Source organism: Cololabis saira, chromosome 11, assembly GCF_033807715.1.
Source record: "Cololabis saira isolate AMF1-May2022 chromosome 11, fColSai1.1, whole genome shotgun sequence".
In the NCBI taxonomy this organism is placed as follows: domain Eukaryota; kingdom Metazoa; phylum Chordata; class Actinopteri; order Beloniformes; family Belonidae; genus Cololabis; species Cololabis saira.
The window spans coordinates 24,858,527-24,881,849 of NC_084597.1; the positions used below are offsets into that span (position 1 = coordinate 24,858,527).

Below are 23,323 nucleotides of genomic sequence, written 5' to 3' on the forward strand. Positions count from 1 at the left end.
GTGTTTCACATCTGTCTCTCCTTCACTGTGCTGTCATGTTCTGTATTTTGCTGTGCAAGCAAATTTCTAATTAAGTTGTCATTTCACACATTTCTCGGTTTACAGAGAATGGAGTCCTTTAGGATGACATACTGTACCCACCAACAGTCACTGATCTTTGAAATGCAACACTTGACAGAGTGGAGGGAAAAAAAAGAAAAAAATGTGCCACCTTTGCATTTTTATGTAGACAACCAAAATGCGATTTTCATCAAAATGATGTCAGAGTCCCACCTCTACTCTAATCCTTAACCCCACTAGACATCACAACTGTGACAACAGCAGATTACATGCTGATGACAAGCACACTAAGTATAAAATAGCAACTCTGGATATTATTCACAAACAAGTTGTATTTGTTATGTCAAAGCCACTGAGCCAATTTGCTCTTATGTTAAGTAACTCTTCACCATGCACCAGTCACAGTGCATTTCTATGGTAGCATTACAGCCCCACGTACAAATCTGGCATTATGGTACAGTGATTTGTGCCAGTTTTGAGTTTTTACGTGTATGAAGAAAGAAAGGAAAAAAAGCAAATTGGGAAAGTTTCTGTTTTTGTGTGAACACTGCCTGAGTCTGGAATATTTAAAAAAATAAATAAAAACAACCTTGAAAGACACCAGATAAGCAAAAATGCTAACGCCATGTGATATGTGATTAAATATGTTTAAAGACGTCAATGATGAGAGCTGAATCTGACAAATTTGCAACAAATGCAATACGAAAATGGCATGTAGATGCATTTCAAATAATCTATAGAATGTACATAGCATCAGTACACTTAGTGATAAATTAGTACAAGCCCTCAGATGAAGCTGAATTCCAGTCTGATTGTGTTAGTTGAGGATATAAATGGTAAATCAGAATAAAATGGCCATAACAGTTTTACATAGCACTCATACTGCCAGTATATTTCATTTACCTTTTCATATTTCATCAAATGTGTGTATTTCAACTAGTTTTTCATCCTTGGTGAGTTCATGAAGAGCTATGAATTTTTATTTATTTTTTCTAGCAGTTTTTTTTTATTAAGCATAATGAAACATCACAGTTCTGCAACGGCCAGGGTTGTCTGTAATAATATCAATTATACTTATAGGCTATAATTTAGAATAAGCTGCAAACTCATAATTATACCCCATCACTGAACTGATGTTAAATCTTAAAAATGTTCAAGTTTCCACACCTTTACTCACTAGTTGTTAGTTTTGCTAGAATGCATTACATCTAATACCATATAAGCTATATTTAAACTTTTGCCCACCATGTACAAGCCATAAGTTAAGCGATGGTGTGTCTAGGACCTTTGCATTGCAATACATAAAACAGCAAGAAAATGTTACCAGAGACTTCTCAAAAAAGATCATTGCAATGCTACTTTTTAGAGCTTTACCATTTAATAGTTCATATTATATTAAAAGAGGCTCAATAGCCATTGCCAGTGTTGACAGGCTAATTAAAGATTTTAAAAATACTTTTTAAGATAAAAGGTGCCTAAACCAGAGAATGATAACCCCCCTGTAGATTCCAGACCACCTCAAAAACACATTTCTGTTCATGTTTTTGCTTTCAGTAATGTGAAAGCGTTCAACCCCCCCCAACCCCACAAAACTACGACAAGAGTGCAGTTATTTGGATAACAACTTAGCTGAAAACACATCTACCTTCGAAACGAAACACTCGCTAATCTCAAGTAGATTTCTGCCTTCTGCAATTATGGACATTTAAGTCTTCTATGCGAGAACTGCAACAGCATTTTCTATTCAGCCTTAATATGCCACCTCTCCTTCGATACAAAAGTATAGCATTTCAGAAAATTACACTAAATTGGTGTGTGCTGTGTTGGACTGGACCCCCCTCCACACACACACACAATATGAAAATATGCTCATGGAAATTAGAGTCTCCCATCACCTTCAGGGATGATTATCAACTTCAGACTATTGGTGAAGCAAGAGGGCTGCAATGGAAATAACGAGGCATAAAAGGAAGCAGGTGTGGGGCTGCTGTTACCAAGTCATCTCAGCAACAACGTGCATGGGAAGATAAAGTAGGAAATTGTATATCAAGTCATAATTGGTGTTGAACATTGGTCAAGCCTAGAGTTCATATGAATTTTTTCCAATCACCTGGTATTTTACCATTTGTGTACCTAACTGTGTTACTTTGGATGTTATGTTTGATTACATAAATAAAAAGAAAACCTTCATGTTTCTGCCTATTTTGAAGGAACAATGATTTATATGCACTAGCACTAGGGCTGGGCGATATATCGAGTATAGTCGATGTATCTCGGCTTCTACTGTGTGCGATGTACAAAATAACTATCGTGAATATTTAAATATACATTTGCTTTTAGCCGCGGGCATTAAATTACAGACTTTTCTCACTCTCTCGTCTCGTCTCTCCTTCTCTGAGACATAAAACAAGCACACCCTGTTAGATACGTCAGTCACGTGCTGTCGTGTGTGCATTATCATTGGCCCCCCGACCAGCTGCTGGTGTCGGCACTGCTGTCCGGGACCGCCGGTCACTTCCACCCCGCTTTAACTTTCCCAAACTCCCGTTTGCGCCGTGACCTCATCCGCGCGGTTGCTACGCGCGACAGACTCTTTTCAAAGCAAACCTGTTTAGTAAAGATGGGAGGGGATGTTTTCTCCTCGCACGGTTCTCCAGAGAGCCGAGGAGCCGCTCAGCGTGACACGCGCAGCTGAGCTTTTAGGCTGATTTATGGTTCCGCGTTACACCAACGCAGAGCCTACGGCGTAAGTGTGCGTCGCCGCGTACCTTACGCCGTACCCTACGGCGTAGGTTCTGCGTCAATTTAACGCGGAACCATAATTCAGGCTTTTATCTTCCAGAGCTGAGAAATGTCACCTAGTGTTGCTTAAATGTGGCCACATGAAATCAATCACCATCATCGAAACAAAGTCAAACAAGACTATATGACGTCATATTTCTAAAAGTAAGTTTATTTATTTGTTTATTGTTGGCTTTGTTTCGAACACAACAAAACCCAATCAAATTAAAAGCATCAAAATATAGAAAAAGCAAAACAATTTAACAGTCTCATTTAGGGCTGAACGATATGGACAAAATTTCATATCTCGATATTCATGCCAGATATCTCGATATCGATACGATACGATATGACTTCGGTTCGGTGAAAACCAAGCATTTTTCAGAAAAATAAAAACATCAGAAATCAAAAGAGTGCAGTTTTATTGATTAGAACTCACTGCCAGTCATCAACATTAACATAAAGTCACTCAATAATAAATAATAATCAAAATATTTTACTGTAGCTCCGCTTTATTGATAAATAACCAATGCAGTTAGTTAGAGTTCAGTACATGTTATTGATTGGACGCTGCAGCTGAACGGACTGTCACAACATCACTGCAGTTTCATGACGGAGTGAAGACAGATTACAGATTAAACTCATGTTTCACTCCCAGGTTTCATATTTGATTTATTTTCTGTTTCAACAATTAAATATCTAAAAATGTTAACTTTCAATCTGATCAACAAAAGAACCAGAAACAACTTGATTAATTTATTACTGCGCATGTGCAATCCCCCCATTTATCCAATCCTTGTTTTTCAGTATCCTCCAACAAATAGGAAATAGAGAAAAGAGTTTTCCACTCGCTGTTTTAATTCCCAATTTCGATTTTCAAACACATCAATTAATTTTTTATTATCAAAACAAAAGATGGGGAACGGATTATTTTGGTTTATTTCTCGTTTTTATAAACGGATGGACACGTCGCAATTTTCCCCAAGCACGACTTGCACAACACCTCGCTCTGGTCGACATCATCCTTTCTAAATCCAAAATACCTCCAAATAATGGAGGATGATTTATGTTTTGGCACAAAATTAGATTCTGCACTGCCACCGGCCGCATTATCCTCCGCACTCGTCTCTTTTCTTCCGTTTCGATTTCTCCGCTCTCCTGTGTGTGTGGCTGTGTGCTCAGTCTCCCTCCCTCCCACCCTCCTATGTTTGTCATTGGTTGGCTTCAGCTGTCGATCAACAGCAAGCATGAAATAAGCTTTGTAGTTGGCTGGCCGTAGTGGTGCGTTCAAGGGCAATCTTAAAAGTAGTGTTTATGGAGACTGCTCGAGCTGTACAAGCAGGGCGAGTGGAAATATATCGTTTATATCATTGCTTTTCCGTTATTAATGTCTTGAATGTTCATATCTCGATATAGATACGATAACGGTATATCGTTCAGCCCTAGTCTCATTCAAAAATAAAACACACAGCAAAACAATGTGTTCGAGAGGGAACAGGAGGAAGCAGAATGCTTATTTAGTCCTGTCCCTTCCTCACAATATCATATCATATATAACCTATAAAAATTAAATAAAATTAAAAGAAAAGAAAAGAAAAAAAAAGGAAAAGACAAAATAACAAAAAATAAATACAACACAAACAACCAATAAGTAATATCAGTAATTATAATCATAATTGAACCGGTCTCCTACAATATCCTAAATTCAAGAGTCCAATCTCCCAGTCACCTCTAGAATGATCCACGAACAGCCTTGAATGCAGGCAGTTATATTTGTATCGTATATAATCCATCCACAATGAACAAAATAATAATCAGTGAAAGTGATGCAAAGTAAAGGAGGTAGGAGAGGTTGAAACATTGCAGTCCCTACACCTACAATAGTCTGAATATAAAGGTGCTGTAAAGGCCCCTCCTGCTCAGAGCAGCTCATCCTGGTAAAACCAGGTAAAACCGGGACCAGAACATGTTCTTAGCAGATGTTCTTCAGACGGGAGTCAGAGAGATGCAACATTAGGGTTGCAAAATTCCGGGAATTTTCAAAGTTGGAAACTTTCCATGGGAATTAACGGGAATATATGGGAATTAACGGGAATATATGGGAATAAAGGCTCAGTTATGGTTCTGCGTCACACCAACGCAGAGCACACGCCGCAGCCGTGACGCTGTGCTGAACCCTTCAGACTTCTCCGTCTCTCCATTTGGTCGCGGTGCAGTACCCCCCGCGGCCACTAGTTAGCGATCTTTTTCTGAATGGTTTATCCGACCTTTTCCGGTCACAGTAAATCAAAGAAATAAGTACAACTATTGTGCAAAAAACAAAAACAAAAAAAATCACACAAACGAAGAAAAGAGCCCTGGAAGTTCACTACTGATTCAAACCGGAAACCAGAAATGCTTCGCTTTCAAACGAACCAATCACAGCCCTCTCGGCCTGCGTGTGGTCGGCGTCTCCTCGACGCGTAGTTACAATTTTCAGGAGGTGCACGTCAGAGACGGCGCAGGTGACGGCGTGTCCTCTGCGTCGATCCAAACCACACGCCGTAGGCACGGCGTCATTTTGACGCAGAAGCATAACTGAGCCTTTAACGGGAATAAATAAGAAATTTACAGAATTGAAGGTTGGCCCTTAACAGGGAACTTAAATATAGTTGGGGGGAATATATTGTAGCATAGTCTTGGCTAAAACAACCAGATTTAATGCAAGTACACTCCTCAATCACATGCACACAGCACATTGCTTACTGCAGGGCTATTGAGGCCACGCCCCCTACAGGCACTGTGCATTCCTCCATCACATGCACACAGCTTACTGCAGGGCTATTGAGTCCACACCCCCTACATGCACTGTGCATTCCTCCATCACATGCACAGGTGATTTCTTGAAGCCTGGAGGCCACACATTTGAGCTCAAAGCACAAGACTATTGAAGCCACACATTTGAGCCCACGGACTATATAAAGTCAAGTAAGTTTTGATAATATTATGGGGTAAATATATTTGATCTATAATGGTATTAATGTTTAACTTGCAAATATTAAATAAAAATGTATTAACACAGTAGCTAGCTAGCTGGTAAGTTAGGTGCTAAATGAAAGCTATTTTTCATTTCATTGACCATTTAACAGGCTAGCTTATTATGGTGGTAGCTACCTCAAATTTGATGCTGTTTTTTCTGACTCCAGCAAGACGGTTTTCTGTAACCATTGGACCATGGATATCTGCTTATGACAAAATAAATATTTACATTTATGTTTGGATATGATACAGTTTGTTTAAATTACCCCCAATTCCCATAAATTCCCAATAATTCCCATAAATTCCCATAATTCCCATGGAAAGTTTCCAATTTGGAATATTTCCAAAATTCCCCAGCTTAACTTCCCATGGAAAGTTTCCGGAAATTTTCCACCCCTTTGCAACCCTATGCAACATGCAGTTTCTGTTTTGAAATGACACTTTTTATGTTTGTGCCTCTCACTGCTTAGTAACTGTTTAATAAATACAGTTTTGGTAAATTTGACTTATTCCCCCTTTTTTGCATGAAAGTTTAAAATGAGCATACCTGTATATTAATGCAGTATGAACAAGAATGTTTTAATGTAGACATATAGAATCATCATACTGGTGTGATTGTATGCATCAAAGTGTTAATTCAAGGCTAAGGCAAAATATCGAGATATATATCGTGTATCGTGACATGGCCTAAATATGGAGATATTAATAAAAGGCCATATCGCCCAGCCCTAACTAGCACATTTTGTTTCTTACTTTCAAAACCATTTATTCCACCAATTCAAACTCTCGTTAATCACTAAGTTGACAACTGACAAGTGACAGATTACATAGCAAAATGTTTGGTTCAAGCCGTCTCTTATCAAACAGCTATGGCCCTATTGATTTTGATCGGAGATCGGAAAATAATAATTCAAAGCAAGCCAATCAGATGACGTTTACAACAACAAACCGCCGCCCGTGCTCGCATTCCCACATTTCAGACCGAGTTGTCTGGCCTTGCCGGTATGGGAGTTTTACAATGTCCGAAAAGGACAACAAATTTGCAGTTTGCAAGGTATGTCCAAAAGAGATACCCCGAGGAGGAATGTTACAAAAGAATTTCAACAAAACGAAGCATTTGAAAGTTTTTCACACAAAGGAGTATTTTGAGTTGCCAAAGACGGCTGCCGCTAAGGAGAAAAGAAAAGGAGCAACGCTGCTAACTCCGCTGAACGTAACAGAGACCTATAAACGACAGCAATTAAAAAATAAAGAGAAAATAAAGAACTGCATCGTAAGATAATTAATTCATGTGCTTTGCTCATCAGCCGCTTTCTGTTGGGTTTAAACGTGTCGTTAGCTGCTTGGATCCGCGGTTCGCGCTGCCGTGCCGTTAATATCTCACTGATGAATGTTCACCGGAGTTATAACAGACTATAATAATAATAATTCATTTCATTTAGAAGCGCCTTTCAGGTCACCCAAGGTCACCTTACAAAAGATAAACACACATTTTATAAGTTAAAATACAATTAATCCAAAAAAGCAGCAACAGACAGCATCAAAAAGTACATACAGTAAGTCTGGTGTAGTGAAGTGCACAGTGACTGGTTAAAGTGAGTAAGCAAGTTTAAACAGGTGAGTTTTGAGTTGGGTTTTGAATGTTGTGATGGATTCTGTCTGTTTTATGTGTGGGGGGAGGGAGTTCCAGAGTCTGGATGCTGAGCAACTGAAGGCTCGGGCACCCATGCTGCTGAGGCGTGAAGTGGACAGCTGAGAAGTCCAGCCGAGGTTGAGCGGAGGGTGCGGGAGGGAGTGTATTCATGTAAGAAGTCGCAGAGGTAAGTGGGAGCTAGGTTGTGGAGGGCTTTGTAGGTGAGGAGGAGGTTTTTTTAGATGATGCGGTAGTGGACTGGGAGCCAGTGGAGTTGGATAAGAAGGGGGGTGATCTGGTCAGATGACTTGGTGCGGGTAATTATCCGGGCGGCAGAGTTCTGAATGAGTTGCAATCTGTCGGTGAGTTTGGTAGGGAGGCCAGTGAGGAAGGCATTGCAGTAATCAATACAGGACGTAGGGCTGGGCGATATGGCCTTTTATTAATATCTCAATATTTTTAGGCCATGTCGCGATACACAATATATATCTTGATATTTTTCCTTAGCCTTGAATTAACACTTTGATGCATACAACAGTTACTAAGCAGTGAGTGGCACAAACATAAAAATTGTCATTTCAAAACAGAAAGTGCACGTTGCTTCTCTGACTCCCCGTCTGAAGAACATCTGCTAAGAACATCTTCTGGTCCCGGTTTTGGGAGGGCCTGCTCTGAGCAGGAGGGGCCCCTTAGAGCAGTGATTCTTAACCATAGGGCCGCGGCCCAACGTTGGGCCGCGAGCGCCCTCTTGTGGGCCGCAAAAAATAAAATCAGTTTTGTAAGTGTGGGCCGCGAGGGCCGCGGGACTGCATAGCAACTCCCGACCAAATGAGGAGAAGAAGACACTGAGCTAGCTGTACGTGTAATAGTAAGAGAAATGGTGTGTATTTACAGAAAAAAATCATTTATTTTGCACAGAGTACGTTTAGATCCACCAGGATCAGGGATTCTACGGCGTAGGCTCTGCGTCGATTTACGCGGAACCATAATTCAGGCTTAAGGCGGACGTAATTGAAGCCACCATGAGAAGGGGGGAGGGGGGCGTGATTTGCCAGTGATTGCCCGGCGGCTTCGTGGCGGGACGCCTGGGGCGGACGGCGAGACCTGGGGCTCGCTGCCGAGAAGGAGACGAGACTCCCGGGGAGCTGCCCCGCAGGAGGCGGGCCGGAGAGCCGGAGGAGCCGCCCGACTTAGCGGGAGCCGACGCGTCCCCGCGGCCGCGGAGGTCGGCTGCCGCTCGGGCGGCGGCGGGCTCCGTCGTTACTGCTGAAGGATGGTAGATGCCTGGGCTGAAGTGTCTGCTGGACTGGACTGTTGTTGCAAAAGCATCGGAAAGTGACTGGGCTGCAGCGCGGAGAGCTGCGGGCTTGTGCCAGTCGCAGCTGATCAGGCTCGGATGAAGCCCGACACGCTGAGTCCTGACAACTGATTAATTTAATATCTTAAATAAATAAAATCTTAAAACACCCATGTTTGAGTCCAGATACAGCTGTGAGGCAGCTTTCTCCACAATGAACATAATTAAAACTAAATATAAGCACCTTCTCATGTGTATGAGAACCTGACACCATCCAGCCCAGATTTAAAGTCCTGGCAGGAGAAATTAAAGCTCAGTTCTCTCAACGACAGAAAGTGGGGGCATACGATTAAGGGGAAGAAAGACAAACTGCAAAACTTTTCAATTGCTAAGATGTGTTTATATTAATTTATTATAAAAATGTGTTGAGACAATTAACAAAGAAAAGGGGAAATTCAAACTGCTGGTAGAGAAATAAAATAAGATAGCATTTGAAAAATAAAATAAAATCAATTTTATTTTTAAGAGAAAAAAATATGTGTAATTCAAGTTACACATGTTAAGTGGCAAATATTTTTGAAATGTACTTTTTTTAATATAACAGTCAGATGCAGATGTTGATACAACTATGAGGCTACTTGAATATACACACACACATACATATATATATATATATATATATATATATATATTATGATGTTCTGGACCTTCGCTTGAGTAAATCTTCTCTAAATGGACCTCTTAAAGTTTTAGTTGAATACCCCTGCTATACAATTTTAATATTTAATGGGCCCCGGGCCACTCTGTACTGAAAAAATTGGGCCCCAAGGTCAGAAAGGTTAAGAACCCCTGCCTTAGAGCACCTTTATATTAAGACTAATTGTAGGTGTAGGGACTGCAATCTTTCATCCTCTCCTCCTTTACTTTGCATCACTTTCACTTACTTTTAGAAATATTACATCATATAGTCTTATTTGACTTTGTTTCGATGATAGTGATTGATTTCATGTGGCCACATTTAAGCAATACTATGTGACGTTTCTCAGCTCTGGAAGAGAAAGGCTCGGGCGGCGCGGTGTGCGCGGACGCGCACTGAGCAGCATAGTTGGAGATGCATTAGCGCAACGTGCAAGGAGAAAACATCCCCTCCCGTCTTTACTAAACCGTCCCAGTTTGCTTTGAAAAGATTCCGTCGCGCGTAGCAACTGCGCGGATGAACTCACGGCGCAAACAGGCCGAGTTTGGGAAAGTTAGGTGGAACTCACCGGCCATCCCCGACAGCAGCACCGACACCAGCAGGACCGGAAAGGGAAGACGCCAGGCTGTGTGAGTGCTGGTTGCTTTGGCATTTTCTTTGATATGGCACCGGCCGGAAATGTGCGGAGTTTCAAGCACTCTTCATTTTCTAGCAGGTGGTTTTTCAAATGATATAAATTAGTTCTACTGCTACCTTTTGTGGCAACGCTTTTGCGACATATTTTGCACATCACCGTTGTTTGTAGGGCTGAAACGATTCCTCGAATAATTCGAGTAATTCGATTACAAAAAATGATCGAGGAATTTTCTCTGCCTCGAGGAATCGTTTAATTAATTAATTAATTAATTAATAGTTTAATTTCACCAGCTCAAAGCCTCGTATTACGCCCGGACCACATTTAATGCGACACAACACGCTGACGCTGCGCCGTTAAAGGGGGGAGAAAGAGGCGGCGGATATGTTTGTTTTGTAACATGTCATGCTCAGACAGTCTGCAATGGCCCAGACGGGAGACACATGTAGTTCAGTGCTTAACTTTTATTTTTAATCCACGCTATATTCTTCTGGTCCGTTCTCCTAATGTTCCCCCTCTAAATGTTCCGCGTTAAATCGACGCAGAGTCTACGCCGCTCTCCGGCGAGGGCGGAGAGCGCCGGTCCGGCTGGCGGGGCTGCGCTGACGTGCAGGCTCTCCACGGCTACGACGTAGCCTACGGCGTAGGGTACGCAGCGACGCGCATCATACTGCGTTGTTGTAACGCGGAACCATAAATCAGCCTTTACCCGGTATATAAACCTCTGTTCCCGCTACAGTTTTAACTAAAAGAAAAGGCAGAAAATGTCAGAAAAATAAAAACGTAATAAAACTAACTGGGTAGTTTTCATTTCATTTTATCTCTGTAGTCATTCATGGATAAAACAAGCAGCACTGGTGCCTAATGTGCTCCAATACAGCAGGGCTCATTATTTTATTTTGAACACTGCCAAAACTCAAAATCTTATACTTTAACTTAAAACTTAACTAGAACTTAAAATTTGCTTGACACAAATGAAAGTTCAATTGAAACACGTGGGAAAACACCTAATATTTTAAGTTATGTCTGATATCAGGTGTAATGGCATTTTTGGGTTAGAAATAAGAACATTTCTTGGTAAGATCCTTAGTTTTTTGAGTGAAGGCAGTGAATTTGGTCGACTGGTGTAAGTTCAGGGTTTTTAAATGCACAGCCATGAACCTACTGTATTATATAATTTAGTCTTGATGTCAAATAACATCTAACATCTTATGTATATTTATAATTGCTCTTTAACTAAACAAATATATGTTTTATCCGATTACTCGATTAATCGATGGAATTTTCAGTAGAATACTCGATTACTAAAATATTCGATAGCTGCAGCCCTAGTTGTTTGTTCAACACCTTCCTTCTTGAACCCAAACCACCGCCAGACGATGGATCCTGTGCTATTTTTCTTGGGAATTAATTCGTCCTCCTCCCTTCGTTAGCATTAGCACCTGCTGCCGCTACCTTTCTGATGGGCGTGGGCATATGATGATGCACGCACGACACTATGTGATTGACGTATGTAACTAGGTGCACTTGTTTTATCTCTCCGAGAAGGAGACGAGATGAGAGAGTGAGAAAAGCCTGTAACTTAATGCCCGCGGATAGTCATTTTGTACATCACACAGAGTAGAAGCCACGATACATCAGGTATACTAGATATATCGCCCAGCCCTAACGGGGTGGGACGAAAGAGTGGACCAGGATTTCAGTGCTGTCTGGAGATGTTGCGGAGGTGGAAAAATGTAGTCCGTGTGATGTTGTGAATATGAGGTACAAATGAGAGGGTGCTGTCCAGGATAATGCAGAGACTCTTGACTTGGGAGGAGAAGGGTACCGGGAAGCCGTCAACGATGATGGGTGGAGCAGGAGAGAGTTGTGACTTGGGGGGGTTGGATTTGGAGCCGCTGAGAAGAGCCTCGGTTTTATTGCCATTGAGTTTTAGAAAATATTTGCTCATCCAGGTATGGATTTCATCCAGACAGTTGGTTAGGGAAGTGGGAGGAATAGTAGCAGTGGGTTTGGAGGAAATATAGATTTGTGTGTCATCGGTGTAGCAGTGGAAATGGACCCTATGGTGACGGAGGATTGAGCCCAAGGGTAGGAGGTAGATAGTGAAAAGAAGCTGACCTAATACTGACCCCTGGGGCACACCCAGTGTGACTATACACAGTCCAAAGCCTTACACAGGACGACAATCGTGTCAGTCGGCTTCACGAGTGACATTTGGATTTCTAGTGTGAAGAGTTGTGCTTCACTCACAATAGTTTCCTCACACACGGAGGATGCTATCGCTAAAGCTTTCACATAGCTTAATAATTCATAATTAATTTTTATTTTAAGATTTCATTCCTCTTTCCACAGGAAAGGTTTATAGTTTATAACTTGTATCAACTTTTAGAGAGTGACATATCTGCTGTTGTCTGTGTTGGTGCACTGCACATGTTGTACATAATTATTGCCACAGGAAAGCTTAAGCTAATAAGCTACACTTACTCTTTGTAAGCAGAGTCTAAGTCGTCTCTAAGAGTCTAGAGTGTGAAATATTGCACATTGCCTCAGCCTGCAATAAAACAGACAATTCATGATACTTTCTCATCTCCTAATTTTTATGCCTAATAATACAATGTCAGTGTTGTGTACTAGGGCTGCAACGATTCGTCGACGTTGTCGACAAAAATTGATAATCAAAATTGTCGACAATGAATTCCATTGTCGACAATAGTCGCCAGACGTGTTTTTCCAACGGAGTGAGGCATCTCACTTCAATACGTTCTCTGCCGAGAGTCGCGCATGCGTGATAGCGTCTCTGCCGAGCGGTAGCGGGTAAACAATAATGACGGCGTCCCGTCCTGTAGAGCCGCTGCATGTAACAAAACTTCTAAAGTTTTGGAGCCTTTTAGCCTCGATACGGTAAATAAAAAGATTACTTGCAAGGTTTGCAAAGCAGACCTTGCTTATCACGGGAGCACGTTGGTAATGCACAAGCATTTGAAGAGAAAGCACGTCGGGTCTGGGTGACGGGTTTCAACAACACCAGTTCAACCCAGATCATGTCCTGCCATCCAGAACCGATTTCACCCACTTGATACAGAAAAAATATGAGACGTTTTATTTTATTTTTTATATAACACATTTGCCTGTCCTTAAAAAATGAAAAATAATGGATAGATGTTTATTTATTCATGGATTTATGTCTGACTGATCATTGTGCCTGTCCTTGGTTTTAAATAGGAAATTTTCTTAACTTTTTGTATGAACAGCGGCAAAGTTGAATAAAATATCTACAGGACTGTCTCAGAAAATTAGAATATTGTGTTCTTTATGTTCTGTAATACAATTAAAACAACAACAATGTCATACATTCTGGATTCATTACAAATCAACTGAAATATTGCAAGCCTTTTATTATTTTAATATAGCTGATTATGGTTACAGTTTAAGATTCCCAGAATATTCTAATTTTTTGAGATAGGATATTTGAGTTTTCTTAAGCTGTAAGCCATGATCAGCAATATTAAAATAATAAAAGGCTTGCAATATTTCAGTTGATTTGTAATGAATCCAGAATGTATGACATTTTTGCATTACAGAAAATAAAGGACTTTATCACAATATTCAAATATTCTGAGACAGTCGTGTATTTTTCATTAAAGTACCCATCTTTCTCGTGTTTATTATCATTTGCCACATAATTAAAGCGACATACTAAATTTAAGAAAAAATTACGAATTATCCGATTAGTCGACTAATCGTTTCAATAGTCGGTGACTAGTCGACTATTAAAATAGTCGTTAGTTGCAGCCCTATTGTGTACATGAGACAACACAATTGACGAATTTATGGATTTCACGGTGAGATTGGCAATATCGAGATCAGCAGATACTGCTTTTGGAGATCGTGATCGGCCCTCAAAATCCTGATCGGTGCATCTCTAATAATTATGTTTACAATTATGATAGGTACAGGAAATGACAAAAAGACACTGGCAAATTAGACATTGTGCAAAGTTGAACTCGGATAGCAATGAATTTTTTCAGGAACTTAACACAATTCTGTGTGTCACTATCATTTGAGGATACATGTTATATAAAAGCAAAGCACTTAAAAAATGTAAAGCCGAATCATTTCAACTTCTGTGCCTTCTAGATTTAAATTGTCACTTTTTGTGGCTGTAGCTCAAGCAGACTGCAAGTGCATATGTGGTACCAAACACCACACAAACACACACATAAAGAACAACTAGATCACGGCCTCCACTTCCCACTCGCCAGGCTTATGCCACATCAATGTCATATGATACACTGAAACTGAAAGGTGGACTTCTCCTTTCTATAAATTATGAGGTACGTCTAACATGTAACAAAGGGGAAATCTTCGTGCAAATTTTCACTTCTGTAAAACAAATATTGCATGCATACCAGATTTTTTTTAAACAGACATTATTTTAGATATTTCTTACCATGAATACAAACGTCAACAACCGTCTGATATTTATGACACTAGAGTGATGCTGATGCTCACAATTTAATCTTTACTGTCCTATATGTGAATGGTTAGAGATGCACCGATTGATCGGTCACTGATTGGTATCGGGCCGATAATGCCCCTATCGGTTTTGATCGGAGATCGGAAAATAATAATTCAGAGCGGGCCGATCTGATGACGTTTACAACAACAAACGCCGCCTGCGCGTGCGTTCCCGCATCTCATACCGAGCTGTCCTAAGGGGGCGTGGCCGCCCTCGCCGGTACGGGAGTTTTACAATGTCTGAAAAGGACAACAAATTTGCAGTTTGCAAAGTGTGTGCAAAGGAGATACCCCGAGGAGGAACAAAGCTGATAAGACATTTGAACGTTTTTCACACGAAGGAGTATACTGAGTTTCCAAAGTTGGCTGCAGCTAAGGCAGAGAAAGAAAGCGCGCACCAACGGCACTAACTCAGCTGAACGTAACAGAGACATGTAAACGACAGCAAGAAAAATAAAGAACTACATCGTAAGGTAATGAATTCATATGCTTTGCTCTTCAGCCGCTTTCTGTTGTAGAAGACATCGGGTTTAAACGCGTTGTTTGCAGCTTGGATCCAAGGTGCGTGCTGCCGTGGTGCGCGCTGCCGCGTCGTAAATATTTCACTGATGAAATCCTGTCGGAGTTATACCAAACTATATACAGTCCAAAGCCGTGTCAGACGGCTTCACGAGGGACATCTGGATTTTTAGTGTGACGAGTTTAACTCACAAGAGTTTCCTCACACGCGGCGGATGCTACCGCTAAAGCTTTCACAATGCTTAATAATTCATAATTAATTTTTATTTTAAGATTTAATTCCTTTTTCCACAGGAAAACTAAGCTTTAGAGTTTACAACTTGTATCAACCTTTAGAGAGTGACATGTCTGCTGTTGTCTGTGTTGGTGCGCATGTTGTACATAATTATTACCACAGGAAAGCTGAAGCTAGTAAGCTACACTTACTCTTTATAAGCCGAGTCTAAATTGTCTCTAGAGGGTGAAATATTGCTCATTGCCTCAGCATGCAATAAAACAGTCAATTCATGATACTTTCTCATCTCATAATTTTATACGTAATAATACAATGTCAGTGTCATGTACATGAGACAACAATATTGACGAATGTATGGATTTCTCGCTGTGATCGGCAAAATCGGGATCGGCAGATACTGGTTTTCGAGATCGGTGATCGGCCCTCAAATACCTGATTGGTGCATCTCTATGAATTGGGACCTTATATAGACTTTTAGGGAGTGAAAAAAAAAACCTAAAAGATACTTCTTTGCCATGTACAAGCAGAGGTATCATGCTTTGTGACACATTTAAGCTCCCATTCATACTTTGATTTATTTCAATTACCTTTGCGAGGCTGCTGTTTAGTCACATTAAATTAAAGCACATTAAATATAAAATAGCAACTCTTGATATTCACAAACAAGCTTGTATTTGTTAGGTCAAAGCCACTGAGCCGATTTGCCCTTATGTTAAGTAACTGTTCCCCATGCACCAGTTTACAGTGCATTTCTATGGTAGCATTACAGCCCCACGTACAAACCTGGCATTATGGTACAGTGATTTGTACCAGTTTTGAGTTTTTATGCATATGAAGGAAAATTTTTTTTAAAAAAGGGAAAGTTTCTGTTTTTGTGTGAACACTGGCCGAGTCTGGACTATTAAAAAAAGAAAAAACAACCTTGAAAGAAACCAGATAAGCAAGAAAAATCACCACATGATAACTGATTAAATGTTTACAGACGTCAAAGATGAGGGCTGAATCTGACAAATTTGGATAGTCGACAAATCTGTCAATTATTTTGTTCGAATAGTCAACAATCATTTGTGTCATGCCCTCCAAATACCTCGCCATAATTCTACAGAGAAATGACAGCTGGTTATAACAGCTCAAATGTGCACACCCACAGTAGTGCATAGACTGTGGCTGATATGGGCAGCAGATCGTTGAACTTGCCAGGTGCCTCAAGACTTCAGAGGCATCACATGTCCTGCTGTAAAGCGTCAATGCTCAGCTATCTTCTGCCCATATCTTCCACAGAGCATGTGCTAGTGGCCAGTTGCATCTCTGAGTATGCATGTGATAAACAGCTTTTTGAAGCTACATAATTGCGTTCCATGTGGAGGAAATGGTGAAAACACTTGTCGAGTAGTCAATTAGCAAAAATAAATAAATCAATGAATAAATAATTTGACAACAAAAATAATTATTGGCTGCAGTGTTTCTTTTTGCGTGAATTTGTGTTGACAAAACCAAAGACATATGATAGAAGACTGTACTGGGAGACGAAATATTTGTTGGGTGACCGAGTCGTCATTAAATCGTGTAGTCCAATGCTGATTAAATGACAGGACGACATAAAGACTTTTGATGGCAAGACACCAAATAGTGTAGTCTGAACAAAATCTGGATGTATCAGCTGGCCTTCGGCAGGAGGGTCGCCCCCTTATGATACAGGTCCTGCTCAAGGTTTCTCCCCTCCTAAAGGGGAGTTTTTTTTGCCACTGTTTGGCTTAAGGTTTTTTTCCCGACTAGAGGAGTTTTACCTGTCATTGTTTATGTTAGGTTTATGTAATAATTGCTCGGGGGTCATGTTCTGGGTCTCTAGAAAGTGCCTAGAGACAACTTCTGTTGTAATAGACGCTGTATAAATAAAACTGAATTGAATGTAGTCCGAAGTTGCTTTAATCTGGCCTTGAAGTCAAAAACTGCTGAGACAGTGAAATGTGTTTGCTGTAATGGTGTAATGCTTGATGTAAACTCAAAATTGGAATACAAGATTGGCAAAATCTTAATTCTTCAATGCAGTGTGTTAAAGCATCTTGGAGCGCAAGCAAAGTTATAATCTACACAATGAGAAGTTAAAATAGTACACGACTGAAGTCCAGCTTTTACACTATTAACTGTTGTCAGTGCAATACTAATCCTCTGCGACAGCAAACAGAGCTGTGTTTGACCAATGTCACTTATCTCTGCAGTCGTCACAGTGTGATACATGAGCAAAGAGGGCCGTGTTTTATTTTATTTTATTTTAAAAGTTATTTTGTCTTAGTTATTTTCAACATAGCCGTGGAAAAACCCCAGTGTGGTGAGCAGCCCGGGTGAAGGGGCTTATTTCAACAGATGACGTTACACTATGGCCTAACTGCAGTACTGCTGCCTGAACTTACTACCGAACACGCTGGCCAGCCAGCAGCTTCACCACATGCTGGTTTTTACCCTCACAAATAAAGAACACTTGTGAAATCAAGGAGATTATCATGTTAACATAATCAAATCGTGTAGTTTGGACGCAATGTCGGTTCCTTTCAACTTTTTCCCATTAGTTTATTTAACTCAATAACTAGTGAGACTGAGGCTTTCTTGGTTAAAGTGTACATTGTGTATAAAAATGAATATTTGGACTCGGAGTTGCAGGGAATCAAACTACCACGTTAGCTACTTGAGCTACCTGCAACTTATGACAACAGGTTGTCTCGACTTTACTTAATAAAGTAGTGCAAACTTTGACACCACGGAGTGCCCTCGTGGTGTGCTTGAGATGAGACTTGTACGATCATTTTCACGGGTCTGACACCGAGTTAAGGCGGCATGTGTCCGGTGTGAACTCTAATCTGCCCGTTAACTGAGCTGCCCCGACCGGTTAGCCCCTGCTAGCCCGCTAGCTGGCTCGGTGCGTGGGGGGGGGGGGGTTGTAGTCGAGCCCGCGGTCCCAGCCCAGGGCCCCGCGCCGGCTGGGGACTCAATGCATCAAACTCGGGATCCCTCGAGAGTGTTTTACCTGTCGGACCCGGCGCAACGTCTCTGCGAAGTCGTCTGTCACTCCGGACTGAGCCGCCGAGGCCTGTCCCTGAACCAGCTCCGCCATCATCATCATCCGCCTCGGCAGCTGAGAGCCACACTTACTGGAGACACACGTGCCGAGCTCCGCGAGCTGGGCGATCTCGCGAGGGGAGCGAGGAGCACGCAGGAAAAAAATAAAAAAATAAAAGAATAAAAAAATAAATTATATATATATATATATATATATATATATATATATATATATATATATATATATAATGGTGCTCTTTTGTTCCCAAACTCCTACAGTCAAAAATATCACGTTATAACGTGATAAGTTTGTATATTGTAATAACGTGAAAAATATCACGGTATAACTTATAACATGATTATAACGTGATACTGATATTTTTTTATTTTTCTGGAGTGGCAGCATTACACTTCCGCGTAATTTATTGTTAGAACAATAAATTATCATGTTATAAGTTATAACGTGATATTTTTCACGTTATTACAATATACAAACTTATCACGTTATAACGTGATTATGATATTTTTGTATTTTTCTGGAGTGGCAGCATTACGCTTCCGCGTTTCTCTGCTCTTTTGTTCCCAAACTCCTACAGTCTCACGTTATAATGTGATAAGTTTGTATATTGTAATAACGTGAAAAATATCACGTTATAACTTATAACATGATAAATTATTGTTCTAACAATAAATTACGCGGAAGCGTAATGCTGCCACCCCAGAAAAATAAAAAAATATCAGTATAACGTTATAACGTGAAAAGTTTATTGTTAGAACAATAAATTATCATGTTATAAGTTATAACGTGATATTTTTCACGTTATTACAATATACAAACTTATCACGTTATAACGTGATATTTTTCACGTTATTACAAGATACAAACTTATCACGTTATAACGTGAGACTGTAGGAGTTTGGGAACAAAAGAGCAGAGAAACGCTTTTTGTGGACGAAGAAAAAACTTGTGTTGTTTATTCCACGCTGCGTCCGAAATCGCATACTTCCACCCTAATGAGTATGCAAAATGAGTGTGCAAGATTTTTTAGTGCGTCCGAAACATTAGAACGTACTCAATAGTATGCTCTATCCATACTCATTCCGGAGAATTTTTTTAGTGTGGATTGATGGACACTAGCCGAGCAGAAACTTCCCACAATGCAATGCAGCGGCGTTTGGTTGCTAAGTGATACGTATATGTCATAAGTATAATATTAAGTATAATAATATTATTATATAATATTAATATTATAATATTTGTATTTAATAATATTATATAATGTAATCTTGTTTGGGCCAGAATAAACGGGAAAGAGCGGAGCGGAGCGCTGCTACCGCTGCTGTGACAGGTTACCATGGTAACAACCCCCCCCTCCCTACGGCAGGAAGTGCCATGTGCGCCCTTAATAGTACGTCCGAATTAATGCACACTACGGATATTTACTCAAAAGTGTGCCAAATTTAAGTATACTTTTTTTTTTTAATATATACTTTTTCGTATGGCATTTCGGACGCACCCCCAGTCTCTTGTTTTTAACAGCTCGTTACCAACGGTAACAGAACACTAACAGAAAACACATTGTCATCATTAATAACGGCTAGATTCTTGTGAATTCTAACCTACTGAAACTAAACAGTGTCCTGCTCGTGAGTGGCCACTACACACGCCCCCCCCAGAGTTCACAAGCACTGGCCTTAAATAACGACTTGGGGCCCTTATGACCCGTCCAAAACGATTCCCCGGCTCTCCAGCAGGCACCAGAGGGCAGGAAGGGACATCAGCAGGAGTCTGGTTTGACGACGGCCTACCAGGGGGCCGACCACGGCGAGGAGGCTGGGCCACCACAACGGGGCGGTCCAAGTCAAGGTGAGCAGGCTTAAGGCGGTCCACTGAGATGCGTTCTGCCTCACCACCCAGGTCAATTAAAAAGTTCTTGTCGCCAGGCTCCATAACCCGGTACGGCCGATCATAGGGAGGTCGCAGAGGGCCCCAATGGGCGTCGTGACGGACAAACACATACTCCGCCGCCCGCAGATCAGTAGGGACCCGCACCTGAGGAGCACCACGGTATGAGGTTGGGACCGGCAGAAACGACCTGGTCCTGTCCAGCAGAGCGCCCCGCTGCTCCGGGGCCAGCCAGGGGACTGTGGTACAGGGAAGGAAATCCCCTGGGACTCGGAGGGGCTGGCCGTAAACCAGTTCAGCAGAGGATGAGAGCAGGTCCTCTTTAGGTGCGGTACGGAGCCCCAGCATCACCCAAGGGAGCCTGTCGACCCAGCCATCATCCCGGAGACTAGCTCTTAGGGAAGCCTTCATGGATCGGTGAAAGCGTTCACAGAGGCCATTGGCTTGCGGGTGATAAGCCGTAGTGCGGTGGACGGACACCCCTAACTGCTGGGTAATGGAAGTCCATAGCTCAGAAGTAAACTGAGCCCCCTGATCAGAGGAAAGGTCAGAGGGGACTCCAAACCTGGCCACCCAGGTGCTGATGAAGGTCCGAGCTACATCAGCTGTAGTTGTTGCAGACAGCGGGACCGCCTCCGACCACCGAGTTGTCCTGTCCACAATCGTCAGGAGATGAGTGTAGCCCCTGGAGGGGGGGGAGGGGCCCAACCAGGTCCAAGTTGACGTGGTTGAAACGCCTTTCAGGGACAGTGAACCGCTCCAGTGGGGCTCTAACGTGATGGTGGACTTTGGCACGCTGGCATGCCACACAGGTCTTCACCCAACTCGCCACGTCCGTCTTCATACCGTGCCAGATGAACTTTGAGGCCAACAGGCGCTGGGAGGGTGTCCTGCCCGGATGCGACAGTCTATGAACGGCATCAAAAACCTGCTTTCTCCATGCACGCGGAACCACGGGGCGTGGCTGTGCCATAGACATGTCACACAGCAGCATTGTGCCATCATCATCGAAAGGGACATCCGTCAACTTGAGCCTGGAAACATCCGTCCTGTATGCCTGAAGGTCAGGGTTGGAGGCTTGATCTGCAGCCATACAAGCATAATCGATGCTGAGATGGACTGCACCGACAGCTGCACGAGAAAGGCAGTCAGCCACAGGGTTATCTTTCCCTGCCACATGTTGGATGTCAGTTGTGAACTCTGAAGCAAAATGACGTTGCTACCTGGCAGACCATGGTTCAGACACTTTTGCCATGGATAAAATCAGCGGTTTGTGGTACACAAAAACAGTGAATGGGCGGGCCTCAAGCAGGAAACGGAAATGCCTGACTGCTCCTGTGGGCTGACTGGCACCTGATGGTAGCCCCGTACAAGATCTACCTTAGAAAAAACAGACGATCCAGCCAGGTGGGCTGAAAATGTGTGGTACAGGGTAGCGGTCAGGGATGGTAGCACCATTAAGGCGCCAGTAGTCACCACACGGACGCCAGCCGCCATTGGACTTGGGAACCAGATGGAGGGGAGAGGCCCAAGGACTGTCGGAACGCCGAATGATGCCAAACTTCTCCATGGAGGCAAACTCCTCCTTTGCAATGGCGAGCTTGTGTGGATCGAGGTGGCGTGCCCTGGCATACACAGGCGGACCCTCCGTGGAGATGTGATGCTCCACACTGTGTTTCGTGGCAGTGGACGAAAAGGTAGGTGTAGTGATGTCAGAGAACTCTAACAGTAGGGGGAAGAAAACATCATATATATATGTATATATATATATATATATGAAAAGCATGTAGAAGTCTGTAATTTTTATCATAGGTACTCTTCAACTGTGAGTGATGGTCCCAGCTCTCTTCAGGTCATTGACCAGGTCCTGCCGTGTAGTTCTGGGCTGATCCCTCACCTTCCTCATGATCATTGATGCATGGAGCCCCAGACCGAGGGAGATTGACCGTCACCAAGCTGCTTGCCTATTGTCCTGTAGCCCATCCCAGCCTTGTGCAGGTCTATTTTATCCCTGATGTCCTTACACAGCTCTCTGGTCTTGGCCATTGTGGAGAGGTTGGAGTTTGTTTGATTGAGTGTGTGGACAGGTGTCTTTTATACAGGTAACGAGTTCAAACAGGTGCAGTTAATACAGGTAATGAGTGGAGAACAGGAGGGCTTCTTAAAGAAGAACTAACAGGTCTGTGAGAGCCAGAAGTCTTACTGGTTGACATGTGATCAAATACTTATGTCATGCAATAAAATGCAAATTAATTACTTAAAAATCATACAATGTGATTTTCTGGATTTTTTTTAAGATTCCATCACTCACAGTTGAAGAGTACCTATGATAAAAATTACAGACTTCTATATGCTTTGCAAGTGGGAAAACCTGCAAAATCGGCAGTGTATCAAATACTTGTTCTCCCCACTGTATATATATACAGGACTGTCTCAGAAAATTAGAATATTGTGATTTTCTGTAATGCAATTACAAAAACAAAAATGTCATACATTCTGGATTCATTACAAATCAACTGAAATATTGCAAGCCTTTTATTATTTTAATATTGCTGATCATGGCTTGCAGCTTAAGAAATATATATATATATATATATATATATATATATATATATATATATATATATATATATATATATATATATATGAGAAGAAGAACACCATTTTTTTAAAACAGTTTTATAAGACTGGCTAAACATTTTATACATAAGTGTTAATTCCTCAATGTTACCTCACATGTCCAACAATAAAGGTTACAAGAAAAAAACAAAACATCTAAGGGTTGAAGCCAATGCAGAACTCACAGAAGTTGCAGTTCCTCAACTGGCCACTTTCATGTTAAAATGTCCAACTTTGTAGCAGAAATGTTTACAGGCTAGTTTAAAAAATGGTTTTGGTGTCAATAGATAGTTTTCACATCCATGAGAGCTGTGAGGGGGGTCATTTATATTATTTAAAACCACTCTTC

General features: G+C 41.6%; 1 protein-coding gene across 3 annotated transcripts in view; it reads right to left on the reverse strand.

The window, feature by feature from the left end:
• The window catches only part of fubp3 (far upstream element (FUSE) binding protein 3), a 47,380-nt gene extending 28,817 nt beyond the window's left edge, over positions 1–18,563 (reverse strand). For all 3 annotated transcript variants that reach the window (XM_061734134.1, XM_061734135.1, XM_061734133.1), the window contains exon 1: positions 18,418–18,563. In XM_061734134.1, coding sequence (XP_061590118.1) covers positions 18,418–18,513 — 96 coding nt within the window. In that variant the 5' untranslated portion in view covers positions 18,514–18,563. The remainder of the gene's footprint in view (positions 1–18,417) is intronic.
• Positions 18,564–23,323: the final 4,760 nt, after the last annotated feature.